The sequence below is a fragment of the Mirounga angustirostris genome, unplaced genomic scaffold, assembly GCF_029215605.1.
Source record: "Mirounga angustirostris isolate CCGP_5_RB_7025 unplaced genomic scaffold, mMirAng1.0.hap1 SCAF_13, whole genome shotgun sequence".
Taxonomy (NCBI): domain Eukaryota; kingdom Metazoa; phylum Chordata; class Mammalia; order Carnivora; family Phocidae; genus Mirounga; species Mirounga angustirostris.
In genome coordinates, this window is record NW_026991721.1 from 52,712,961 (window position 1) to 52,736,982 (window position 24,022).

The 24,022-nt window shown below is 59.7% G+C and overlaps 2 protein-coding genes across 5 annotated transcripts in view; both read right to left on the reverse strand.

The window, feature by feature from the left end:
• The window catches only part of CAPN5 (calpain 5), a 52,310-nt gene that overhangs the window by 14,726 nt on the left and 13,562 nt on the right, over positions 1-24,022 (reverse strand). For 3 of the 4 annotated variants that reach the window (XM_045894493.3, XM_045894492.3, XM_064576880.1), the window contains 2 exons: positions 20,104-20,347; positions 13,548-13,679 (listed from right to left, as the gene is read on the reverse strand). In XM_045894493.3, the coding sequence (XP_045750449.1) occupies positions 13,548-13,679; positions 20,104-20,268 (297 nt within the window). In that variant the 5' untranslated portion in view covers positions 20,269-20,347. Of the gene's footprint in view, positions 1-13,547; positions 13,680-20,103; positions 20,348-24,022 lie in introns of those variants that run through there. The other variant, XM_064576881.1, reaches the window with a different exon arrangement.
• Positions 1,614-9,489, reverse strand: OMP (olfactory marker protein). Its single transcript, XM_064576882.1, has 2 exons — positions 6,902-9,489; positions 1,614-6,216 (listed from the first exon to the last, which is right to left on the reverse strand). Exon 1 carries the CDS (start codon positions 7,850-7,852, stop codon positions 7,361-7,363), a length of 492 nt encoding a protein of 163 aa, XP_064432952.1. The 5' UTR covers positions 7,853-9,489; the 3' UTR covers positions 1,614-6,216; positions 6,902-7,360.

Sequence of the window (24,022 nt, forward strand, 5' to 3'; positions counted from 1 at the left end):
ACCGGGCTCTTCGCTCGGCCGCCCCTGGCCCATCCCACCACCTTTTGGGGCAATACCGTGGGAAGCTGCTGGCCCAATGTTGCCCATGAGGACCGGTGAGGGAGGTAGGATTCACACTCAAGGCTTCAGGGCCCACACAGCATCTGGAACCCAGCAAGGATTCAATACTGCCTGGTGGTCCCTTGTCAGTTAATTCTGCGTCCTTTCGAAAACCTCCCGGGCCAGTCTCTGCCCTAGCCCCCAGCATCCCCTCCCACTTTGCTTTCAGGACAGAAAGCTGTATCAAAAATGGGGCACATGCACGGTGGCTTATCATCCCCACTGCACAGATGGGAAGGCTGAGGAACGAGAAGCTGCCCAAGGGCACAGAAGGATAGGGAGTCTGAAGCCGAGCAAACTGGCCTGGCCAGTGCACCCTCCTCCACTCCTTCCTGCTCTGAAAGCTCTGGACTGCACGGGGACTGGGGAGGGAGGAAGAGGAGCCCTCGCAGGGTGCTGGGATGTACTCCTGGGGAGGCAGGAGGATCATCAGCCAAACCCGGGGTTTGGCCCTGCGTCCTCTGTGCCTCAGAAAGCAGCTAATGAGGCTCTAGGGCCTGGAGATCCTGAGTCAGGGATCCCTGCGGGCCTCAGTTTCCCCTCTACAACATGGCCGGTGGGCCCAGCACAGCCAGCTTCTTATCCCACACCCCCTCTACTACCAGCAGGGTCCTGAGTGAGAAGGCAGACACTCTCCAGGAAGGTGTGCTCACACAGGCACACAAACTCAAACCTTCCCACACCACGTTCAGTGTACCAGGAATCAAGGCAGCAACCAAGGACCCTCGGGCCACATCAAAGGATTCCAGAACCAACCTAAAGAGGCTCTCACTGGCCAAAGACGGGCCAAGCTCAGCATCAGTAAGGATAATTACTGCAATGGATGAACACACATCAAATACGTTCCAATCTATGAAACCACAACGATACAAAAACAAATAATTAGTCACTCCTGGAGGACAGCTGGGACTGGAGGACAGTTTCTTTTAAAACTGGAAAATTAAGGGAAACAATCGGGATTTATCCTGCCTTTTCAATACAAACTGTACCCAGTGGGTAACCAATAGGGAGGTTTGTATCTGGAGATGAGTTGCAGAAATGAAGAAGAGACTAGAATATTAGACTCTTGCCATTTTACGACCACTGGCAAATAATGGATGTAGTAATGGTCATCGACGGCTTATAACATCATGAAGAGGAGAGATGACCAGACATCACATGCCTCGTGAGAGAAGTACACAATGTCTCCTATGAAGCAGTCATGCCAAAAATTCGTACCTGAACCTTACGAAACCACTAAGGTAAGTCTGAGCTTACAGGAAGTGCGTGGCAGGGAGAACACCTGAAACAACAGCATGAAAACCAAGCCAACGATGGAAGAAAGAAAGGTTTAATATTGAGGAAGTTTCTACTTCAAGAATCTAGAAAAAAATTTTTCCCCAGGTAAAGGGAAGGAAATAATAAAGATAGCAGGAATCAATAAAATAGGAGACACTCAAAAAATAGAGAAAATGAGGGTCCATCTCTGGGCTCTCTATCTGTTCCATTGATCTGTGTGTCTGTTTTTGTGCCAGTACCATACTGTCTTGATGGTCACAGCTTTGTAATATATGCAGTGACCCGAAGGGGCACGAGCACCCCAAGGTTCATAGCAGCAATGTCCATAATAGCCAAACTGGAAAGAACCAAGATGTCTATCGACAGGTGAATGCATAAAGAAGATCTGATACACACACACACACACACACACACAATGGAATATTACTCAGCCATCAAAAGGATGAATTTACCATTTGCATCGATATGGATGGAACTGCTAAGTGAAATAAGTGAAATAAGTCAATCAGAGAAAGTTATATGGTTTCACTCACATGTGGAATATAAGAAAAAGTACAGAGGATCATAGGGGAAGGGAGAGAAAACTGAATGGGAAGTCATCAGAGAGAGAGAAAAACCAATGGAAACTCTTAACTCTAGGAAACAAACTGAGGGTTGAGGAAGGAGAGGTGGGTGGGGGGAGTGGTGTAACTGGGTGATGGGCATTAAAGAGGGCACGTGATGTGATGAGCACAGGGTACTATCTGCAACTGATGATTTACTGAACTTTACATTTGAAACTAATGGTATAAAATTTTTAAAGAAACATACACACAGGGGCACCTGGGTGGCTCAGTTGGTTAAGCGACTGCCTTCAGCTCAGGTCATAATCCCAGGGTCCTGGGATCGAGTCCCGCATCGGGCTCCCTGCTCGGCAGGAAGCCTGCTTCTCCCTCTCCCACTCCCCCTGCTTGTGTTCCCTCTCTCACTGTCTCTCTCTCTGTCAAATAAATAAATAAAATCTTTAAAAAAAAAAAAAAGAAAAGAAACATACACACATTTATGGCAGAAATTGGAAACCAAAACTCCTCCCGGGCATTTGATGCAATGAGGGAATTATCGTGAAATGTGAAATTATTTTAGTTGTGTTACAGGATTGCAGTCACAGAGTTTTGTTTCTGTTTTGTTTTGCTTTTGATGACCCCTTATTCTCCAGAGATGCATCCGGAAATATTTACAGACAAAATGACATGTTGCCTGGAGGGCGTGGGAGGGGGGGAATAAGAGGAAACAAGACTGGGGGAGAGTTGACAGTTGCTGAGGCAGAGGGAGGGGTACAAGGGAGCGCATTAAGCCATCTCTCTCCTCCCATGTTGTCTCCAGTTGAAACGCCCCATCCCCACGGCCCCCAGCTCCCTGTCCCCGCATTCACAGCCCTCTCGGCCTCACCCCCAAACACCGCCTCCCATCTCGGGCCCCAAGCAAATCTGCACGCCTGGCTCCCTCTCCGGTACCGTCCCCTTCCTTGTCCCTCAGGGGCGAGCTGAGCAGCAGCTTCTGGGCTCTCGGGGTCTGGAGCTCCCCGGGGGCAGCCCCTCCCCCAGGCTCTTTCCCTGATCACTGAGCGGAGCTTCTGGAGGGCGGGGCTGAGCCCCACTCCAGGCCCAGATCCCGCCCTCCCCCCCCCCCATCATGGGAGGCCAGCTCCACAGCCAGGCAAGTCTTTCTGGAAGAAAAGTCTCCAAGGGCCAGCCGCAGCAAGGCCCTGTCCGGCTGGTGACCTTGCAGCCACTCCTGGACACGTGTCCAACTGCACTGCATGGCCCGGACTCAGCTTCCGACCGGCCGCTGCTCAGCGTCGGCATCTGCCGCCCCTACTCCGGGGCTGCTGGGAGACCCAGGATGGACAGTGGCCTCGGGGGTGCCGCCTGAACCGCGGAGGGCTGTGCACCTGTGAGGGGTCATCCCGCTGGGGAACGCAGGACAGGCAGGTGCACCCACACAAGTCTGCAAACCTTGGGGCTGGTGGGCAGCTCAGGTGACCTGGTCAGCCTCCCTCCTGGGGGGAAACCTCAACAACAGCCCCCCATGCAGATGGGAAAAGAGAGGCCTGAGGGATCGACGCCCTTACTTAGGCTGAGCTGGCGGCCAGGCAAGGATTGTGTGGGATTTGGAGGCCCCCGCGGCACCCACTGCAGAATCAGCCCAGAAAGCTCAGGCGATGCGGGCGCCATGGGGCCCTGGTGCCTGGAACGCTCCTGGCTCAAATCCTCCTGGGACTCTGGCCAGTGGGACACGCCCGTGTGAGTGTGCAAGTGCGTGAATGTCAGTGTGTGTGCAGGTGTGGCATGGGGAAGGAGCTTTTCGCGGATTTCTGCCCCGGAGCCCAGAGGGCCAGCTGGGGGCATTTCTGCAAAAGGCCAGCAGGGCTGAGGGCTGAAGGGTTGCAGGGGGGCAGTTCCTGTGTTACCCAAGTCAGGTGGGTGAGTCCCCAAACTAGAGGATGCCTGGTTCCAAGCATCTGAAGTTCCTCAGTTCTCAGCTTCTGATTCCAAGAGTCTCAAATTCCTGGGTTTCAGATGCCACGACGGGAAGAGGCCAGGAAGCTTGGGCCCCCCACCCCTACTCCGCACACCCTCGGGAGCGCAGAGCCCCGTCGCTCACCACCCGGAGAGAGGACCTGATGCATCTGCAGGGGCCTGGGGGTTCCTGTCCACAGGGCACAGCCAGATGCTCAGAGACCCGGGTGGGACCCCAGGCTTGGGTCAGGCCCCCTCCTGCTGGGCTGCCCAGCTGCACCGTGGGGGCTAAAGATCCCCTCAGCTGGGCCACTCTGAGCCCAGTGATTATGGGAGGAGAATCCATGCCCTCTCGTCCACTCTCCAACCAGAGCCAGGCCCCCGCCTGTCCCTCCACCCCACACTGCCCGCTCCCAGAAGCATTGGGCTGCTGTGCCACCTCGGGCAACTCACTTCCCCTCTCTGAACCCTGCGCTGCTGCTCTGTAAATCAGTGCTGCGGACACTCCTCTCAGAATAACTGCAAAGTAAGACCATGCATCTACAGTGACTGGGAGAGTCACGATGAGCAAATGGAGAGAGGGTGCCGTGTGCCAGCTCCCGACGCCCTGAGTGTTTCACTAACATTAACTCATTTAAGCTTCACATGGGCCCTACAAGGAGGCACCATCATTAGCCCCTGCCAACAGGCCCAGGAGGCTGCCTAGGGTCACATCGGTGGTCAGTGGCGGGCCCCTCAGCACGGCACCCACTGCCTCAGTGGGAGGCAGAAGCTCAGGAGACGATAGGTCTCTTCACTCTATGGTTTCTTGTGGGTTTCCTGGAAAATGGGTCCTCATTTCCCACTTCCGGCACTCCCCACGGCCAGTCTCGGATGCAGAGCCAAGGAGGAGAGCAGGGGTGGAAGGGCTGGGCTCTGCTGCCCCTACCCCTTCCAAAGGCATCTTCAGGAGTGGATGGAGGCCGGGGCCGGAAGGGCAGGGCTTGGGGAAGGGAAACAAGGCAACCGCAGCTGCTCTGGGGAGGGCTCGGAGTGGAGGACGGCGCAGGGAGACCTGGCTGCGCAGAGCATTTCAAAGCAAGGGTCATTCCCAAGCAAAACCCCAAGTGTGGCCTCTGAAGCAGGACCTGACCTCGGTCCCTGGGAAGAAGCTGGCCTCGCCCGGGCCTGGGCCCTCAGGAGGGGTGGGGCACTGCCCCTGTCCACCCCAGGGGGCCACAGACCCAGAGCCTGGTCCACACACGTACCCCTCCTTTGGCCCCTCCAGGCCTGCTGTGACTTCAGGCAGATGGCCTCATTTTCTGGGCCTCTTCGTCTCTGTCCAAAAACTGAGTGAGCTCCAGAGAGATGACAAGGGGAAAGAGCTCTAGAGAAAGGCCAAGTGGGGCACTAAGGTGATGTTAAGGTGATGTGGTGGTCAGCAGGGGGCCGCCTGAGGACGTGCGTTCAACTGGTGACAGAGGCTGAGTGAAACCTGGACGTGGGCCTAACCCCACCCCACCCCAACCATGCCACTCCCCGTCCCGTCTGCCCCCTGCCCAGCCACCCTACAAGTCGGGGGAGACTGGAGATTGTGCATGGCTTGGACCAGACGGCACCTCCCTGGGGCCTCAGCATGGCTCCACGCTCCAGACAGAGGCTGGTCTGGGGGCCACGGGGGAAAAACTGTCAGGGGTGTTAATACCTGGCTGGGTGTCAGGAGACCCGGTTCTAAACTCCATCCTGATGTCTGACCTTGGGCCAGTCCCTGGACTGCTCGAGGCCTCATCTCTGAAAGCAGCAGGAGTTGAAGGGAATGCGGGAGAAGGCGCGGGAGGGCATGCTCAGGGCTCTGAGGGCTCGAGAGGGCTGTCAGAGCTCCTGAAGGGGCAGGGGTGGCTCGCGGTGAGAGACTGCACACCACGAGGTGGGGACACAGAGGCTTTATTGGGGACACACAGTGCATGGGGTGGATGTGGTGGCTCAGGGTGGGGGTACAGGCAGTCTGCACCACGAGGGCCCCCCGAGCTGCAGGGGGAGGTCAAGCAGAGAGGCGAAGGGCAAGGCCATCTCCAGGAGTCTGGACACCCCTAGCTGTCAACAGAGAAGATGGGCGGGCAAGCCCAGCCGGGAACAGGCCCGAGAGCTGAGAGTCAGAAAGGACCACAGCCAATCCCCACCTAAAGAATCCCAACTCCAACACCCCACTCCTGTCTGCAGGCCTCCAGAGTGGGAGCTCACCCTCCCAGCAGCCCCAGCCACCGAGGATGGCTCTCGCCCTCTGTCTCTCGGTTCGTCTATTCGTAGGGCCCCGCGGCGCTCAGTGGCTCTGCTTCGTGAGGAAAATGTCACGGGCCTGTTCCTGACAAAAAAGAAAAAAAACAGGGCTGGCCTAGAGACAGGGTGTTGGGGGCACTTCCTGAGGTGCCCCCTGGGCCTGTGCCTTTCCTGCCCAGGGACCTGGAAAAAACCTGACATCCCAGCAGGGACACCTGAGGCCCCAAAGAATCTAACGTCTCCAGCTCCAGGGCTCTGGACCCCTCTACCCTGCTTCCCCCAGGCAGAGAGAAACCCCTTCACTGTGCTGTTCCCTGCTTCACGGTATGAACCTCAAAGGCTCTCAGCTCAGGAGGCCCCCCTCCCCAAGGTCATCCTGACCAAGCCCCTGCTAAGGGCCACCCATGAGCCAGCTGGCCGATACATAATAGATCATCTAAAATCAGACTGCTCGCAGGGCAGGTACAGACTCTGGAACACAGCCACATGAACACTGCACGCTCTCTCTCAATATATATGCACGTGTATAGACAGATGCATCTCTGTTAACTTTTTCATCTGTCCCGTCCCTGTCACTTCGCCCTCCTGGAGTCCTCAGAGGAGCAAGAACGGGCAAGCACAGCCTCGAGCCTGTCAGCCGCTCCCCACCGCCCCAAATCAGCCCCCACGGCAACGCTGCCTGAAGTCCTGAGGCCCCTGAGGCGTCATGGGACCGCGCCAGGCCCGGGCCAGGAGCAGTGCCTTCCTGGGTCCTCAGGCTCACTGTGCACCTCTGGACTTCAGCAAAGGGCGCTGCGGCCAGGAGGGCAGCAAAGGCTTGCGGATTCCCCAGGGGGCTGCTCCGTCGTCTCTCCGTCTCCCGAGGAAGCCCGGCGGCTGGCGCTTTGGATCTCTCTTTCTCGGTGTCTGTCTCTCTCGTTCTGAGTCGCTCTCCGGACAACGAAGCAGAGAGAAGGCAGATGCTTGGCCCCGACCGGGCCTCCACGGTCTACAGCAGAAGCAGCGGCAGTCGGGTCAGCTTCTAGACTACAGGGCCTCTGCATCTTCCTCCCATGAGCAGGAGTGCCAGCACCGGGGAAAGGAGAGGAGGAAGGACACAGGCTCAGCGGGTCCCGCTGTACAGGCCAGCAGCTAGAAGAATGTCCTCAAACACACGCCTCGGGGAAGGGGGTGCGGGCAGGGGACGGGGCGGGCGGGCACGGGGAGGGGGCAGCAGCCAGGAGCTGCCGTCAGAGCTGGTTAAAGACCACAGAGGCCTGGACGTCGGCGGGCTCCAGGCCCTGGGCGAAGGTGAGGAGGAAGTACATGACCTTGCGGATCTTCGCCAGATCCGCCAGGCGCTCCCCAAACTCCAGGGCATCGGCCTCGTTCCAATCCATGGCGTCCGAGTCCTCCCTGCGCCAGAAGATGGCAGTGGGGTCCAGCAGCTGGCGCGTCATGAGGTTGGTGAGGTCGGGCGTCCAGTTCTGGGAGGTGCCCGTGATGGTGACCTTGCCGGGCTTGTCCAGCACCACGTCCCAGCGCTCGAACTGCAGCTTCTGCTGCCGGACGAAGTCCAGGCGGTACATGGCCTCGGCCGGCTGCAGCAGCTTCTCGCCGTCCTGGCGCCTCCCCCCGCGCAGCTTCAGGCTCTCCCCGCGCAGCCGCATCTGCCTGGTCAGGTCCTGGTCCAGGACCAAGGGCATGCTGAGCTGCAGCTGCTTCGGCCCGTCCGCCGCCATGCCCGGGTGCCGCCGCCGCCGCCGCCGCTCCTCGCGCGGCCGCCTAGGAGCGCGGTGTGCCGGGGCCTCGCCGCCAGGGCCAGAGGGCCCCCGAGGACGCCCCGCTACCCTTCGGCCCTCCCCCGGCCCCTCCCCTCCTTGCCCTGCCCAGTCCTCAAACGGGGGTGGGAGGCCCCCAGCGCCTCCTCTCCCCTCCTCCAAGAGGCAGTCATGGAGGCACGGGCCGCGGGCGGGAGGGCGACAGGCTCCTCGGGGACCAGGCTGCTGATGTCAACTGCTGTGGTAACCGCCCTGACTACCTGACTACCTGACGACCTCGGAAGGGCTTGTTTGTGAAGAAGGGAGCCTGCACGGGGCAGTGAGAAGGGGAAGGGGGTGGGGAGCAGGTGCTCGCTGGAGAGACTGGAAGACCCCCTGGCGGGAGGGTAGGGGGGACAAGGAACGGAGCGGTCCTGCTGATCGGAGATGTGCAGTCACCCCAGCCAGAGCCTGCAGCCTCACCCCTCCACACTCAACTGATCGGAGATGTGCAGCCACCTCACCCTCACCTCAGCCTCACCCCTCCACACTCAACAGCCAAGGCCTTCCTTCTGCCTCCCAGGGACCCTGGGAGCCCTCCCGGCCAGCCCCACTGCCAGGACTGGCCTGGCCACCACCACCACCTCTCACCTAAACCCCTGCGCAAAGTTTAGATCTCATCAGAATCCCCTGCAGGACTCAGAACACAATCACTGGGCTCTACCCCCAGCGCTTCTGATTTAATAGGGCTGACGAGGCCTGGGCATCTGCACTTCTACCAGCCTCCCAGGGGATGCTGATGCTGCCGGCCCAGGGCCTGTGAGAATCACTGACCTGCAGGATTCCTGCCCGCTGGCCCTGCCTCAACACGCCCGGGTCTCCTCCCACTAAAATCCCAGCACTTATTCCACCCACATCAAGCCTCAGTTTCCCCCAGGAGACTTGAGGCTGAGGAAGAATCTGACAGATGTTTGCATCTGCAGTGCCTGAGGCAGAACCAGGGGGCTCGGCTAGTATATTCCAGTAAATGGAAGAACTGGAATATGTGAGTGTATCTGGGCGTGGGAGAGAGGAGAGGGGAAGCTGCCATGACACGCCACACACAGAAAAGAGGACAGAGGCACAGGCCCAAGTGTAACAACTGAAAACAATCTAAAGGGTCTAGTGGACCACAAGCACAGTAACTGCTAGATGGAGGCTAAATCAGTCAGTGAGATCTTGGCTACCTGATCAGCAGGGGGTGACCAACGGGGACAGAGCATGTGAGCAGATAATATCTCAAGCCCTGAGGTCAGTTCTGGGGGTCGCTGGTGGCAATCCCCCAAGGGCATTCGAGAGGATGCAAGATGTCTAACTGCCTGACCCTCCCAGAACCTTTCACTCTGCACCTGCAGAGGAGAGGGAACAACACAGCTGAGGAATTACTGTTAAGTTAAGCTGGCACCTAGAATAGAGCTTGCCACATAGGAGGCCCTCAGAAGATGCTTGTTGAATGAATGAATGAATGAATGAATGGCACTGAGAAGAGAACTGATGATAGGGCCCAAGGCCAAGGACAACCAGAGGAAGATGTGCAGATGGGGAGAGTACACAGACACTGAAGCCAAAACGAGGTTTAGGGGCAGGTGTGTGTCGAAGTGCAGGATGAGGGACACGCCTGGAAGGTGAGGCCAAGGAGACTGGTCCTTCGGCGGAACACCTGCAGGAAGGACAGATGTAGGCGTGGGCTGTGGCCGCCATGGAGGCAGGAGGCCGAGGCGGCTGATGGTAAAGTCTGATGGAGCCACAAACAGGAACTGAGGCCAGGATGATGAGGGCAGGGCGTCAGCCACACGGGCGCGGTAATCCCTGGGACACAGCAGCACTTGGGTGGAAAAGGCCGGGAAATTAGAGGTGCCAAGTCCCTGGTGACCGAGTGGGAGATGGTCCACAGGGGTTGGCAACAAGGTGGGCAGGGCTGTGGGGCGTGGGGAGCCAACGGCATGAGCCTGTAGGGGCTTCCAAGTTGAGGGTGCGTTCTGGAAGCAGCACTGAGGAAAGAGAGAACGCCCACCCCCTCTCCGGACCTGCAGGATGCTGGGGGAGGTGTTCGGTTTCTACTGGTGGGGAGACCCAGGGGCTGCACGCCCCTGAGGAGAGCCTGGGCTCAGCCTGGGCTGGCTGCCAACCTGCAGGAGGAGGCTGAGGGTGGAAGGCGTCCGGGGCCTGGGCCTCAGACAGGCAGGGCAGGAGAGGCCCGAGTGGGAAGGGAGGAGAGGAAGGGGGCAGGAGGCTGTGGGTGGGGCTGGGCCCAGTGCCACCCACAGCTCTCTGCTCGGCCACCAGACACCTTGGGAAAACCCACTAAAGCCTGGCGTAGGAATGAACAGAGAAGAGCAGCAATATGTGATTGCAAAACTGTGTACTGAAAAGCAAAACAAACGCCTCTTTAACCCCAACTGGAGAAACAGTCTCGAAGGAAACATAGCAAACCCTAACCCTGGTTCTTTCTGGCTAAAGCAAGCCTTCAGCGACATAGTACCCGTGCACATCTTCAGTCCCCGGGCCTGGAATGGTGTGGGACACAGCTGGTGCTCAGTTACCAGGGCCGAATGAACTCTGTAGCTCACGGACATGAGCTGCGCGGATAACAGGGGCGGGGGAGTATTTTAAGTGGAACTGAGTCCTGCCACCACGTCCCTCCCCCGGCCGTGCCCCAGGACCGGCCACCCCCCAACACTCCCTCTCAGACAGCCAGGCACTCACTTCCACTCAGCTTTCCTCCTCTGGCCAGGGGCGCCTGAGGCTCGGAGCAGGGATCGGGCCTGCCCCATGCCAGGGCCTGCACCAGGCTCTGGGGGAGGTGAGCGCCCAGAATGAACCAGGCCTGATGGCAAATGCTCCACCCCACTGTCACATCCTGATTTCTGGTCCACAAAACCCAGTCACCTGAAGTCCACTGTCTCGCCCTCACAGAATGGACAGATGAGGTGGGGAGACCATAATGCCCCTGCCAGGGATCTCATAGGAGGGGGAGGCCCACTGCCAAGAGGTGTCTTGTAGAACAGAGGGACAGGTGGGGAACCCAGAGGCGGGGAGGGAGGGGATTTAGCACGGGTATATTGTCACTAAATGCCACAGGCTTACCCTCCCCCACCGCAGGCTCCGTTCATCCTCCTACAACTCTGGGGACTAGAAAGGTCAGGTTCACACCAAGGCCCAGAAGGAACCTTCCCTGCCCAGTGTCACACAACAACAAGGGACCCAGCCAGCATCCAACCCAGGTCTGGCTGGTTTCAAATCCTGTGCCCATCAGCCCCAGGCTGCACCAAGAGGTAAAGGGGTGGCTTCCTGGAGGAGGCGGTACTGTGTGTTGAGGGCATGGTGTACCAGCATCCTGAGGGTCAGCATCCCCAGAGTGAAGTGGTTGGCGGGTGTGGGGGTGCAGCTCAGGCTGAGCACCCCTGTTCCATGGAGAAAACAGGACGGGGCAGGGGAGGCCCTGCAGGGCAATGGGCCCTAAAGCGAGGGCTGACAACAAACAGGGCCCAGTCAGCAGGGACAGGAAGGGAGGTAAGGCAGTAATAAGCTCCCCAGGGCCCCCTACCTCCTTCTAGGGCCCAGGAGCTGTCACCACAGAAGCACCAGGAGGCAGAGTGCAATTAGCCAAGAGCACCTTGCTCTGCTCCAGCCTCCCGGGGACCCGAGCTCCTGGAGATCAGCTTCCAGGCCCTTAAAGCCTCCAGACCAGCCAGGCCAGGTGTCCTGTTACCCTGCAGGCAGAAGCTTCGGCCCAGAGACAAATAAACACAGACCCGCCACAGCATCAATGACAGTCCTCCTGCCTGTGGGTCCTGGGCCCCTTCTTCCACTCACTAGATGGGGTACCTGCGGCACCGCCGAAGGCCAGGCCCAGGACAGGACACACGGTAGGCGGAGCCTCCTCCCTACAAATGACCAGCGAGCCCATTCCCCGGGAGGGGACACGGTGGGCCAGGCTCTGGCCCCACTGACGGCCCCAGGAGGCACAGGGTAGGAGGGCCGGCCGTGGAGCTGCTGCCCAGCAGCTCGGTCCAACAGTTTGGGGAGGGGCTCTGTTCTCAAAACTTTCTCGAGCCTTCTCTGGGCCAGGATCCTGCTGGGCTCAGTGGGAAGACATAGTTGGGCCAGCTTTGCCCACGGGGAGCTCACCTCAAGAAGGGAGACCACAGGTAAACAGGGGATTATAGGGCAGGGTGGGAAGTACAGGGCCAGCCCCACAGGATCCCTGAGTGCCACCGTCAGCCCCAGACTGAGCCCTGACTTAGCTGCGGACGGGCTCAGAGGCTGGGGGACCTAGTTCTGGGCCCAGAGAAGGAGCCTGGAACCTGGAGACAGGGGGGCGAGGACAGAGAACAGCATCCAGAGAATAGCACTAGGCCCCAACCCTCTCTGGTCCTTGAGGCCCATGAGTGAAATGATCCCGCATGTGGCACTCTGAGGCCTTTCCAGCTTGGACATCCTACAACCACCCCCATCTATAGGCTGCAGCAGTGACCTTTGCTAGGGCCCTCCAGCACCTGTGTCCACAGGACCACCAGGAGCCAGATCCCAGGGATACCCACCCTGGGGTGGCTTTGAAAGGTCACACCCCCGTTCAGAAGACATGAGAGTAGGGCACCTAACACAGTCCCAGCCCCGGCTAAGGGCACAGCTCCCTCTGATGGCTGAGGGACGCTCCCTGCTTGCCTGGGAATACCCATTATGTTCTATGAATATTAATTATCAAAACACGGGTAATGCTGTCACCATTCACTGGGCACTGCACTGCACAGGCCCTTTGAGAAGTGTCTCAGATAGGAGCTACCCTCACATCCTGGTTTTTCGGATGAGTAAATGGAGCTAATTATAAAGCTACCAAATGGTGAGGCAAGGGCTTCAACCTAAGCCATAAGGCTGACATGCCCAGAGCTTGTAAGCCCTGCTGCTAGCTCCTCAGAGCAAGGGCAGGAAGGGCAGGGATGCGCAGGGGACTGGTATCTGCTAGCACAGGAACCCAGCATGCAGTCCTGATGGATTACTCCATAGAGACCAGCAGTCCAGCCTCTACCCCAGCCTCCCCGCCTCCCCGGGAAGGGAGCTCTCAGTGTGGGATTAAAGGGCTGCACTGCCAAGTGCCGCCACAAGAGGGCGAAGTGTCACGACCGGAGCCAGTTCTTTCCAACCTAAGCCCTTGGTGCTGGTCCAGAACATCAGCACCTGGAACCACGAATCATGAAACAAAACCAGCTGGATTACTCCCGCTGAACAAGTGAGAAAACTGAGGCCAAGACAAGGACAAGGACTGGCTAAGTCTCTACAGCAGGTACTGGCAGGGGGCCTCCTGAGCCCCAGTTAGTGGGGTCTTCTCACACTGCACCTGATTCAGGCAGTTTCCACATTTCACAGGTGCAGATTCTGCCAGGTGGCTCCAGGGACACCGTGGGCCCCCAGGGTTCAGGTGGGGACACATGAGAATGCCCTTGGGAGCTACAGAGATTCCCAGCACCCGGCCCTGGAGAGCCTAAGCCGGCAGGTGAGGGGCCAGCAATTCTGCTGTTCAGCCAATGCCGGGAGCCGTGGTGTCACCCCCCCCCCCCCCCCCCCCACCGCACAGGTGTTCATAAAGTCAGGCTGCACCTCGCCTGTCCGGCAGCGAGGGCCCCATCCCAGGCCTCACCTTCTGCCACAGTGACTCCCGGGAGGCAAGCGACGAGCAGGCCGCCACAAACCAGCAGTTGCCCACTTGGCCCTGGTGCAGGTCGTGGGAGCTGATGCCATCCACAAAGAGGCGGGGGTCCTCACATATGTCCTGCAGAGAAGCCAAGCGGAGACCTCACTGTCAGTGTGGAGATTCGCCCGCCTCCCCTTGCAGACTGGGGGCCCCATGTGGCCGGTTTCTCCAAATCCAGCTCCCTACAGGTGCTGCCTGGGACGCCCTTCTCCCTTCCCCTGGCTGAAAAAGTCTACCCTTCAGCGCCAGAGGTTCAATGATGAAAAGATGCTGTGGAAGGACTTAGGGGGACTGGCCCCGGGGCACCCCCTTCCTCCTGCCCTCTGTGCTCTTCCCCAACCAGCAAAGGGTCAGTTCCTACCCTCCCCCAGCAGCAGCAACCCTGCAGTGCCCACACCAGCCCACCCTCAGGGGCCCCCAGTCACAAAGAGGGTGGGGGCCCCGCACAGAAACAAAGAACAAACTCAGGGAATGAATGAGTGGCAAAGGGCAGGGGAGAAGCAGGGAGCTGACCGTGCCACGTCCGGGGCCGGCACAGCCTCAGGCTGTCTCACTGGACCCTCGACCCACCTGAGGAGTGTGGGGTTGTTATTCCAGTTTACGGACGAGGAATGAAGAAGGTTCAGAGAAGGGCAGTGACTTGTCAAGGACACATAGCAAGCAATGCCGAGCAGAGCTCCCGGAGGGCCTTTCGTGTGGCCAGTGTGGGCCAGAGGGGCCGGGCGGGGACAGGGCTGGGTATGAAGGCGGTTGCCTTCCCCCTTCACAGTCCAGGTCTCTGCTCGGGGCACCCAGGTGCCCACCTGTGTCCCGAAGCATCTTCACTCCACAGAGCTGAGAGGGAGGTGGTGAACACTGAGACGGGCCTTCCGACGGGATCCTGCTGGTGCCATGATCCATCCTCACCACGATCCTGAGAGGTGGGCACTGTGCTCATTGTAGAGATGAGCAGACCGAGGCCCAGAGAGGTTGAACCACATGCCCACACACAGCTGGGCCTGCCTCCACCACAGAGAGCTACTGAGGTCCTACCACAGGCAGCCAGCAGAAGGTAGCAGAGTCAGGAAGGCCCATTTATGGCTGTGCAACTTCGGGCCAGGGACTCAACCTCCCTCAGCCTCTGTTTCCCCACCTGTGCAAAGGGGGCAGATCATTCTCCCTGCAGGGCTCTGTAAGGACTCCACAGATTACAGGAGCCGGGCACTCCGCAGGGAAAATGGGGCAAAGGGCTATGGGTTCTCACTAAGGCATCTGGGACTCCTGTTGCCACCTCTGCCCAGGAAAACCAGTGTTTGGAGGACCAGATTGAAGGCCCAACCTCCTGAGGGCGTGAACAGCTCCCCATAGTATGGACTGTGGCATGCCCCAGGTCTGAGTAATACTGCCCCGGGTCACGGGAACCCAGTGAGGCTGGAAACACGCAGAGGCCATGCTATAAGGAAGCAGGGCAGGAAGAAGCCCGCCTCCCTCCCTGCTGCCCTCCTTATCTTCTCTCCCAGGCCCTGGCCTGCACGCAGACCGGCACTGGAGCCCGAGGGAGCCATGACTTAGCATCCGCCTCCCTGCAGGCAGGGCGGGAGTGGGGGGTGCTTCATATCTGGAGGATCCCAGCCACATGCCCACCTGAGATGGGAGGGGAGGCAGCCACAGCCTGGCATCACCAGGATCTGCAGAGGTAACCTCCTAGTACCCTCCCCTTCAGATCCTCCTGGCCAAGGCGCTGGAGAGACATGACTGCCCGGTGGTCCGCAGAGGAGGATGGCAAGGCCAGGAGGAGGCAGTGACGCCCAAGGTCACATGGCAGTAAGTGGGCCAATGGGACAGAACCCAGGTCGGCTGGGCTCCCTGACTAGGGCTCTCCTCCGCCCTGCTGAGCAGGGACCGCGGGGGCCAAACTGTGGGGCAGGTCCGACCATCCCAGCCTGGCCCTGCCACCCAGAACAGGACTCTGGCACAGATGAGGAAACTAAGGCACAGAGAGGTTAAGTCATTTGCCTGGGGCCACAGAGGAAAAGGTGAAGTGAGATCCAAATTCAGGCAGGCCAGCACCACAGCCTCCAGGGGGCTAGGACTCCCGAGAGACAAAGCCACCCTGCTTCCTACCCACCCCCCCCGGCACCTGTCCTCAGCCCAGCTTAGGGGTGCTGCTATACTAAAATGAGACCGAGGGGTCGGGGCAGCCCAGACGCTCATCTACCCTTAGGGCCAGGATCTCAAGACCTGTGTTTGTCCTTCCATCTCTCCCAGGCACAGAGCACAGAGCTAGTCAGGGAAGTTCCCAGCCTGAGGGCACAGCCCCTGAGGAGGACCAGCCTGACTATGACCCTCCACGTGAGCACAGCTATGACAGCAGGAAGCCAGGGAGAGATCAAAGGAGACTGCCTGGAGGCAGTGACACCAACAGAGCAGGCGTGGAGAGGGCCGATGGGTAGGGAGGTCTCTGGAAAGAAATAGGGACTCCAAATTCACCCCAAGAAGGGATCCAGCCACAGTACTGAGACACATGCCACCCCTGACACCATGCTCCCGTGGGCTCCTGGCCCCTGTGCTCCCTCCCATCACTATCCACACTCTGGGTCACTCCCACCAGCCTGCGAGCTCCAGGACAGGGCCAGGCCCGACTCTGCCCACTACTAGCGTCAGGAGCAGGCCTTGGCAGGTGCTGCTGGGGCTGCAGGTGGGTTCCCCGGGAGCAAGGGAGGGCAAAGTGGCTCGCAGGACTAGGCCAGACAGGCATCTGTGGGGAGCCCCGGACCAAGCCATCCCCCAGGGCTGGGAAGTGACGGTTCTTCTGCTCCAGGAACCTCTCTCTGGGGCACGGCCATCTACACCCACAGTCACCTCTCACCTCTTGGCCCCTCAGCCTGTCAGACCAGCTCCACTGGACACAGGGCATAGCCCAGAACCATCTCCCTCCGGGGCACAAGGAGAATTTCAGGTTTGCAGGCCCGGTGTACAAACAGGCATGCAGCAAGACAGCAGATCCGGGGCACATTTCTCTCCCGCCCCCTGCTCATCTGTCACCGCCCCCCAGCAATCTAAGATCCCAGCAGGAATGGACCACACAACCGGGGACAGTGAGGCCCAGGAAGAAAGCAGTCCGTCTGCCTGGGACAGGAAAAAGGGCAGGTTCTCAGGAGTAAGAGCCATCCCGTGCTCCCCCCACCCCCAGCAATCCCGTCCTGTAAGGCCACCTGAGCATGTGCCCAGAAGGGAATCGTTCCTGGGCGGGACAATGGCCCGGATGGCTGGCCCCAGCAAAACTACCTGTTCTGTGGCATAAAGGGGCCTAAATCCCAGCACAGCCAAAGAGTGGGGTCTTCTCCACATGCTGGTATGATGAACGTGAGCCCAGGACTTGGGGCTGGGGAACACCAGGCCACTGCGGGAAAATTCCGGGGGGAGGGGGGTTCCTAAAACCAACGTCTGTTTGTAGAACCCCTACTTGTTCCCTTCTTGGCTCCACCAAAGACCTGCAAACTTATTTCCAGACATGGGGGGAGGCAGCGTGCTGGATGGGACAGGGAGTACTCGGTCCCCACAGAGACGAAAAGGGGCCCCTGCAAAGGCCTCGGGCCTGAGAGAGGAGGAAGCCCCTCAAACATCCACACCCTCAGGGTTCCCCCTGAGTCACAGGCCTTGATGACAGACTCCTTCTCTTATCTCCCTGGCCAGGCCTGTGGGGAAGGCTGTGTTTAGCCAACTGGAAGGAAAAAAGAAACAATGAACCCAGAGGAAAGAGGAGGGTGTGGGCCTAAGGCAGGTGCCCTGGATGAGGGAAGAGGTGGGCGAGGCCTGGCCCCACCTGCAGAGTCCACAGGAGATGGCTCTTTTCCAGCAGGGCCAGCTCTGGGTCCCCAGCATAGGGTTAGCAAGGAGCAGGTGGGCAAGAGAGGGAGCCGGTTTGTCATCTGCCTCCCATATGTAACACCACAGATATCTCAGGTCATTTCAACCTCCAGAAACCATGATCAGCAAGAGTTAGTCTTCTCATTTACAGATGAAGCAACTGAGGCCAAGGGAGAGGAAGTGGCTTGTTCAAGGTCACACCTCCCATGACCCTCCTGGGAGGTAGGGCCAAGTCCATCTGGCTCAAAAACCAGCCTTCTCATTCCATTTTGGGAGAAAGCAAAGGGAAGGCCAGCAGGGAGGGAGGCTGACTGAGGAGATCCTCAAGAACAAAGAGACCATGACACTGACCAACTTAAAGAGAAGGGCTGGAGGTGTGATGGGAGTGAAGGCGGCCTTCCCAGGGGCTGTCCAGAAGGAGTTTTTTGCTCTGTTTATAAACAGTCCGGTCACAAGCCCCAGGAAGTAAGACTTCATGGAAACACAGCTGCCTCGGGACAAAGTTCCATCCCACTGGCCAAGGACCAAGCAGCTGGGAGTTAATGGTCACCCCACCAGGCTGGCCTCGCCCCGCCGGCCTGAGGCAAGCCAGGCCTGACTTCCTGCCCCACCAACCAGCCGTTCCGACCGTGGGGTGAGGGCCTGCCCAGTACACGAGCCCCACACCACCCAGCAGGCGCTGCTTACACACGCACCGTCCAACACACCCTGGTCCACCCCATCTCAGCTCCTCATCCCACCCCACTCAGCTATGCCTAGCCTTGAACTCTGCCTCCCAAACCCAGAACCCATCCCCCACCGCCACCCATGGGCTGCACTCAGATGTCTCCCTGTCAGCACCAACCACCACCAGCCGCCTGTCACCGGCCTCCGCGGGCAGGGCAGGGAGGGTCTGCTCCTCCTCTGCCGGCGTCTAGAAAGGACCAAACACCACGCCCAGTGAGGAAGGCCATGAAGGAGGGTGCAGCATGGCAGGACTCCCAAACTGGCAGGGAAAGGGGCCCAGAGAAGGCAGGTGACTCCTCCAGGATCACACAGCAGGGGGCTGCTGAGCCCAGGCAGACTGGCATTTCCTCCTCTCACCACACCAAACCCACCTTTCCCCAGCCATGCCTCGCCAGCGTCCTTCCAGGGCCACGGATCTAAAATGTCTGCGTGCTGGCCAGAGGGCAGGACAGGGGCAGCAAGGGGGTGGAGCGAGAGGAAGGCAGAGAGTGTCTCCCCTCCATGCACACCCAAGGCCTCACAAAGGCCCTTTGAGGCTAGCCTCCTTCCCCACCCACCAGACAAAGGAGAGAGAGGAAGGCGTGGGGGCAGGGGGCCTGAGAGGCAGGAATCTTGTGGCCTGGCCAGGAGGCTCCTGGGAGTTCCGGAGAACCGAGGTGTCGGGCAGAGGGCCACGGCAGGCAGGACTCCTGGGTCCCAGCCTGGCTCAATTACTGGCTCCCCGGGGCAATCGGGGCATGCGCCTTCCCGCCTTGGCCTCAGTGCCTCTACCTCTCAAGTACCCCGGTCCAAGAAAATACACAGAATTTTTTGAGTTGGAAGGGACTTGAGATCACAGCCTAGGAGAGGAACATGAAAACTGAATCCCATTTTCCCAAAATGTCTAGGAGGTCGGAGGGAACTTCATAAAATGCAAATCTGCCCCCGTCACACCCTGCTGAAAACCTCGCGCCCCCCGCCCCCCCCACCCTCCCGGGCTCCCACTGCCCCAGGGCACACCAGCCCCACCGAACCCAGGACCCAGGCTCCCTCTTCCCCGATGCTCCTGCCATGTCCCAAATAAGCCTGAGGGTTTCAAGTCTCCCGCCTTTTCCACACGGTGCCTCCTCCCCCCTTCGACCCTGAGATGCCTCCGCTGACTATGCGCAGAGGGCACAGCACGGCGCCCTGCACCAACATCCGTCCTGTGTGACCAGCTCAGAGCCAGCAGCCGCCCGGTGGCCCGGGGCCCAGGGCCTCACAAGCAGGGATCAGGGTTAAAGTGGGTGGAATCGTGTCACGAGGCCAAACAATTCTGTTCGACACATTCTGGCGTCAGCGACCAAGGCCGGGACGGGGAGCAGCCAGACGGATGCCGCGGATTCGCCATCCTCAACGGTAACAGTGTGGCTGCCGGCGCTGGGGGCTGGGGGCTGGGCGCGGCGCCACGCTTACTCACCTGCCATCTCTCGGAATGCTCCCAACAACCCGAGAAGGCACTGTCACCTCTTACTGCTGTTCTTAGTATTGATTAACCATCATCATGAGTACTTTTCATTTGCAGCAAACGACCATCTCAAAATCGTTACAACAATCGGCAAACAGCTCGCACCTGAATGTCACTCTATGTTGTACGAGAGTCGAACGGTCGCCTCGTTTTTAGCCCCAAACCACTCTGGGTTTTATTTTGGGTGGCAGGGCAGAGGGCCCCATTTTCCCTGCGAGGAAGCTGAGGCCCAGAGAGGGGGCAAGGTCTTGGCCGGGCAGCGGTGGCCCGAGGATGAGGGCGATTCCCCGGCTCCCCATCCGGGTGAGACCCCACAGCAGGAGGGCCCTCCGCTTTCCCGGCCACCTGGGGGCTCGGGATGACCAGCCACCGCCCCGTCCCCTGGAGACTGGGCGGGTCTGGGCCTGCTCGCCTCAGCTCCAACCGTGACCAGACACTGACCTTGGGCCGCTTCCACCTGACCGTGGGGCCTGGGGTGCCCTTATAGTACAGCGAGTCATCGGTGGCCGGGAAGTTGGGGTCCTCGAAGAGCACCTTCCTGCGCAGACAGGCCCGCTTCAGGGCAGAGTAGTGCTGGTCCTCGTAGGGCTTCACACACGAGAACATGGTGGCGGCTGTTCCAGCAGGGGAGGCCGAGACAAGGCAGCAGACAGCGAGGTGGGGCCACGGGCGGCTCCCGACGTCCCTGGGATGACAGGAAGGGGAGATATCACTTACTGAGGAGACTGGAGGACCTGCCGCCCGCTGAGTCAGGGGAGCCTGAGGTGCCCCCCTCCCTGCAGCCCTGTGAGGCGGGCACCCTCATCCGCGTCGCACGGGCCAGGAGCCGAGGCTCAGAGGCGGGGACAGACGCAGCTGCCACATGCACGCAGGGACAGGAACCGACTTCCCTGACGCCTCGTCCTGAATGCTCCCATGTCTGATGCTTGGAGGCAATGCCAGCCTGCAAGCCAACAGGCCCAGGGCTCCCCGCAAGGCGCTCAGGGCTCCCCGCAAGGCGCTCAGGGCTCCCGGGCCGCACCCGCCCGCTCCTTCCTTTGTCGCCAGCCCTCCCTAGACCTCCTAGGGCCCAGTCAGACTCCTGGCCGACTCAGCAGCTCCCTGGCTGGTGCTACACACACAGGACAGCAGGGGCACTGCCTCCAAGCCCCCCTCCTCTGGGCCCTCCCCACTTAATCTAGAGGCCTGTTTCTGCCCCGTGGGGAGGGTGCCCCCCTCTAGCCATCGTTCACATTCATTCCCCAGGTCCGCTCTCCAGCACTGCCTTCTTCCCGTTGCTTCTGGAATAAACATCTCCTCGTGGCTCCTTAATCCTAGTGACCTATCCTCCCCTGAGGCACCCCCATCCCTCACTCCATGGCCTCCAGATCTCCTACGCCAGACTCTCCCTGAAGGCTTCCCAGACTTCACCATGACTCACTCCTGAACAGTCTCATCCAGGGCCCCCAAGGGGCGGCGGCACTGGTTGGCCCTTCCCCCATCCCTGCCCTCCCTCTCCCTCTTGGGCCCAGGGCCCTGCACCGAGCGGCGTTCTGCTCACCTTCCCTGCCTGATGACTCCCATCTCCCTGTATTATACATCCTGGACCCCTCTTCTGGGCCCCCAACCCGCCCACCCCGATGAGGGCCCAGGCACCCGCAGGCACCAATCCCAAACTGAACTCATCTCCCTCCACACCCCCATCCCAGGAGGCACGGGACCGTAGGCACCCATTAGACCAGAAGCCCCAGGAGTAGGGTCTGCTTGCTTGGTTCCCTGTGAGCATGCGGCCCCTACACAGAGCCCGACACAGAAGGAGGCTGTTCCTGTCTGCAGCCTCCCTGCAGCCCCCTCGGGGTCAGAGCCCAGTGCTCACCAAACACAACGCACACGGGCTGGACATGGCCAGGGAAGGCCTTGGGAGGAGGGCGCAGGGTGGGGATCAGCAGCCAGCTTGACACACGAGGTGCCCTGACTCGTGCTCAGACAGCCGGGCATCTGACCAACAGCCCCCATGTCAGACAGACAGCCGGGCATCTGACCGAAAACCCCCGTATCTCAGGCTCCAACTGGGCCACTGGCAGAGCTCCACACCCCCTGGGTCTGCTGGTCCTGGGGCCTGCCCAGGGCAGCAACACTCTAACCCCACCGGGCCACAGGCCCTGGCTTCCCAGCCCCGCTGAGGGAAACCAAGGCAAGGTAGGCTGGCTCCGGGTGAACACAAGTTTGACAGCAAGTCTGATGTGGGTGCCAGTCCCAGCTGCACCTCTCACCTGCTGTGTGGCCTTGAATAAGTCACTCAACCTCTCTGAGTCCCCATTTTCCCAGCTCTGCAATGGGCACAACGTTGCTTTACTAACTGGAAGATGCGGTGATAATTAACCAAAGGCTGAGAAGACTGCTTAGCAGGCCACAGGGAGGGGAACAAGAAGAGGAGACAAGCCCCTCTCACTACCAAGAGAGAAGCTCCACCCCTCTGGCACCTGCCACGTGCACACCAGGGGGCAAGAGGGTCCCGTGCAGCATTTGCAAACAGTGCTGGGCAAATCTTTCATTGCTCCCATTTTTCAGAAAAGAAAACTGAGGCTCAGTGAAGGGAGGAGCCTTGCCCATGTCCCATGGCAGAGTCTGGACTTGAACCCACATCCCTCGGTGCCTCCACCTTGGCCCAGTGACCATGTGGCGCAGAGAAAGGGCTAAGGCCACACACCCTGACTGAGCCAGCCTCATGGGAAGGGAAAGAAGAGGGATTCGACAGGGAAGGGAGAAGCAGAAGCAGAGGGGACACACGACAGCTGCACCTTCTGCCCCACATCCACACTGGGCCTGCTCCTGCTGCTGTGTGACCTCAGTCCAACCACTTAACCTCTCTGGCAGGAAGGCCCAGAACCCTGCCCCCTCCCACCCAGCCTCCCAGCCTTGGAGGCCTGAGAGAAAGAGAAGAGGGGAGCCTAGAGAAGGGCTTCCAGCACGGGGCCACCCAGGAGAGTCATTAGCATCACAGTTTCCCGGAGGGCCTGCTCAGGAAGCAATCAAAGCTGCAAGAATTAGATCAAAGAAGCTGAGAGCAGGATCCCAGAAATCAGCTCTAGCAATTCCATGTTCAGAACCCAGAGGGCCCAGGGAGGGGGAACAAGCTGGCCGAGGTTGCACAGCCAGACCAGTGGAGAATGAGGGTTCTGGGCCAGGTGAACGCTCCCTGGAGGAGGACAGAAGGGGCGTGGGGGCAGAGAGGAAAGCTTGGCTGGGCCTGGGCCAGAAGAACGGAGGCGAGGCCTGGCTGAAGGTCTGCCCCAGCTCGGCCACTCTCCAGCCGCACCCCTGTCAGCAAGGCTGCCCCTGGCCTGCTGACGTCAGGCTCTTCTGGCCCCAGCCTTTGTACACATGGCACCTCATGGTGACTGTCCTCCCACACCTTCCGAGGGCCCCACGATCACCTCCCACTCCATCTACTGGGTCAACAACCCCATGGGGGTCATAGAGTCAAGAGCCTCTGAGCTTTGCCCTCTCCCTGTAGCTGCAGGCATCACCACGGAAGGCCGTGGATCAAGCAAGAGTCAGGAGAGCCAGCTTCCAAATCCGGGAGCTCTTCTCTCTGGGCCTGAGCTGGTAGCAGGGCAGTTCACCTTTCTGAGCATCTTCACACTGTGTGTGAGTCAGCATTAAGGGAAAAGTCCGAGCTTCCCGGCTGCCTTCAGCTTGCCCTCTTCCCTCCGCGCCCCCCCCCCCAGCTCACCCCACCCCTACCATTCATTCTCCACGCCAAGTTAGAGCTAAGAGTCCCGGCAGTTCCCTAAAGCTGTGTATGCAGGGCCTCCGTACACACTGTTCCTTCCGCACGTGCATTCCCTGTCACCTTTGGCAGCTCAGCCCAAGGACCTCCCCCCCGCCCCCTCCCCTCTGCAATTCTGGAACCCCTGTGACGACACCCATTACATCGTACCCCACCTGCACAGGACTTGTCCATCCCCCCAGCCCAGCCTAGGCCCCTGCAGGGCAGGGCCCGCCCTGGCTCCTCTCTGTACCCCCAGTGTCCAACACTGGGGGGCGGACAAAGTAAATCTGTATTGAAAGAGCTGACAGGGGCGAAGCAGGAACCCCTTCCTGGGTGGGAAAAACAGGCTCAAAGAGTGGCAGGGACCACCAAAAGGGTCAGCACCAGCGCTCTGGGCTCCTGAAGGCAGGGCCTGCCCCTTCCCGCTGTGCCAGGCCTCCCCCTCCCTCCCACTCCCGCTGGCTGGGTGCCAACGGGTGCCCACACCCCTGCCGTCCCCGGGTGCATCACGGCCGCCGCCCTGGCTCTCTCCGCAGCAGCCAGCCCTTCTCCAGCTATTAACGGAGTGCTGGCTTTAGTTCCCAATGTCCTCCTACGCTGTGTGAC

Bases quoted from the DNA above. Each gene is read 5' to 3' on its own strand.
- OMP (XM_064576882.1), bottom strand. From the start codon at position 7,852: ATGGCGGCGGACGGGCCGAAGCAGCTGCAGCTCAGCATGCCCTTGGTC.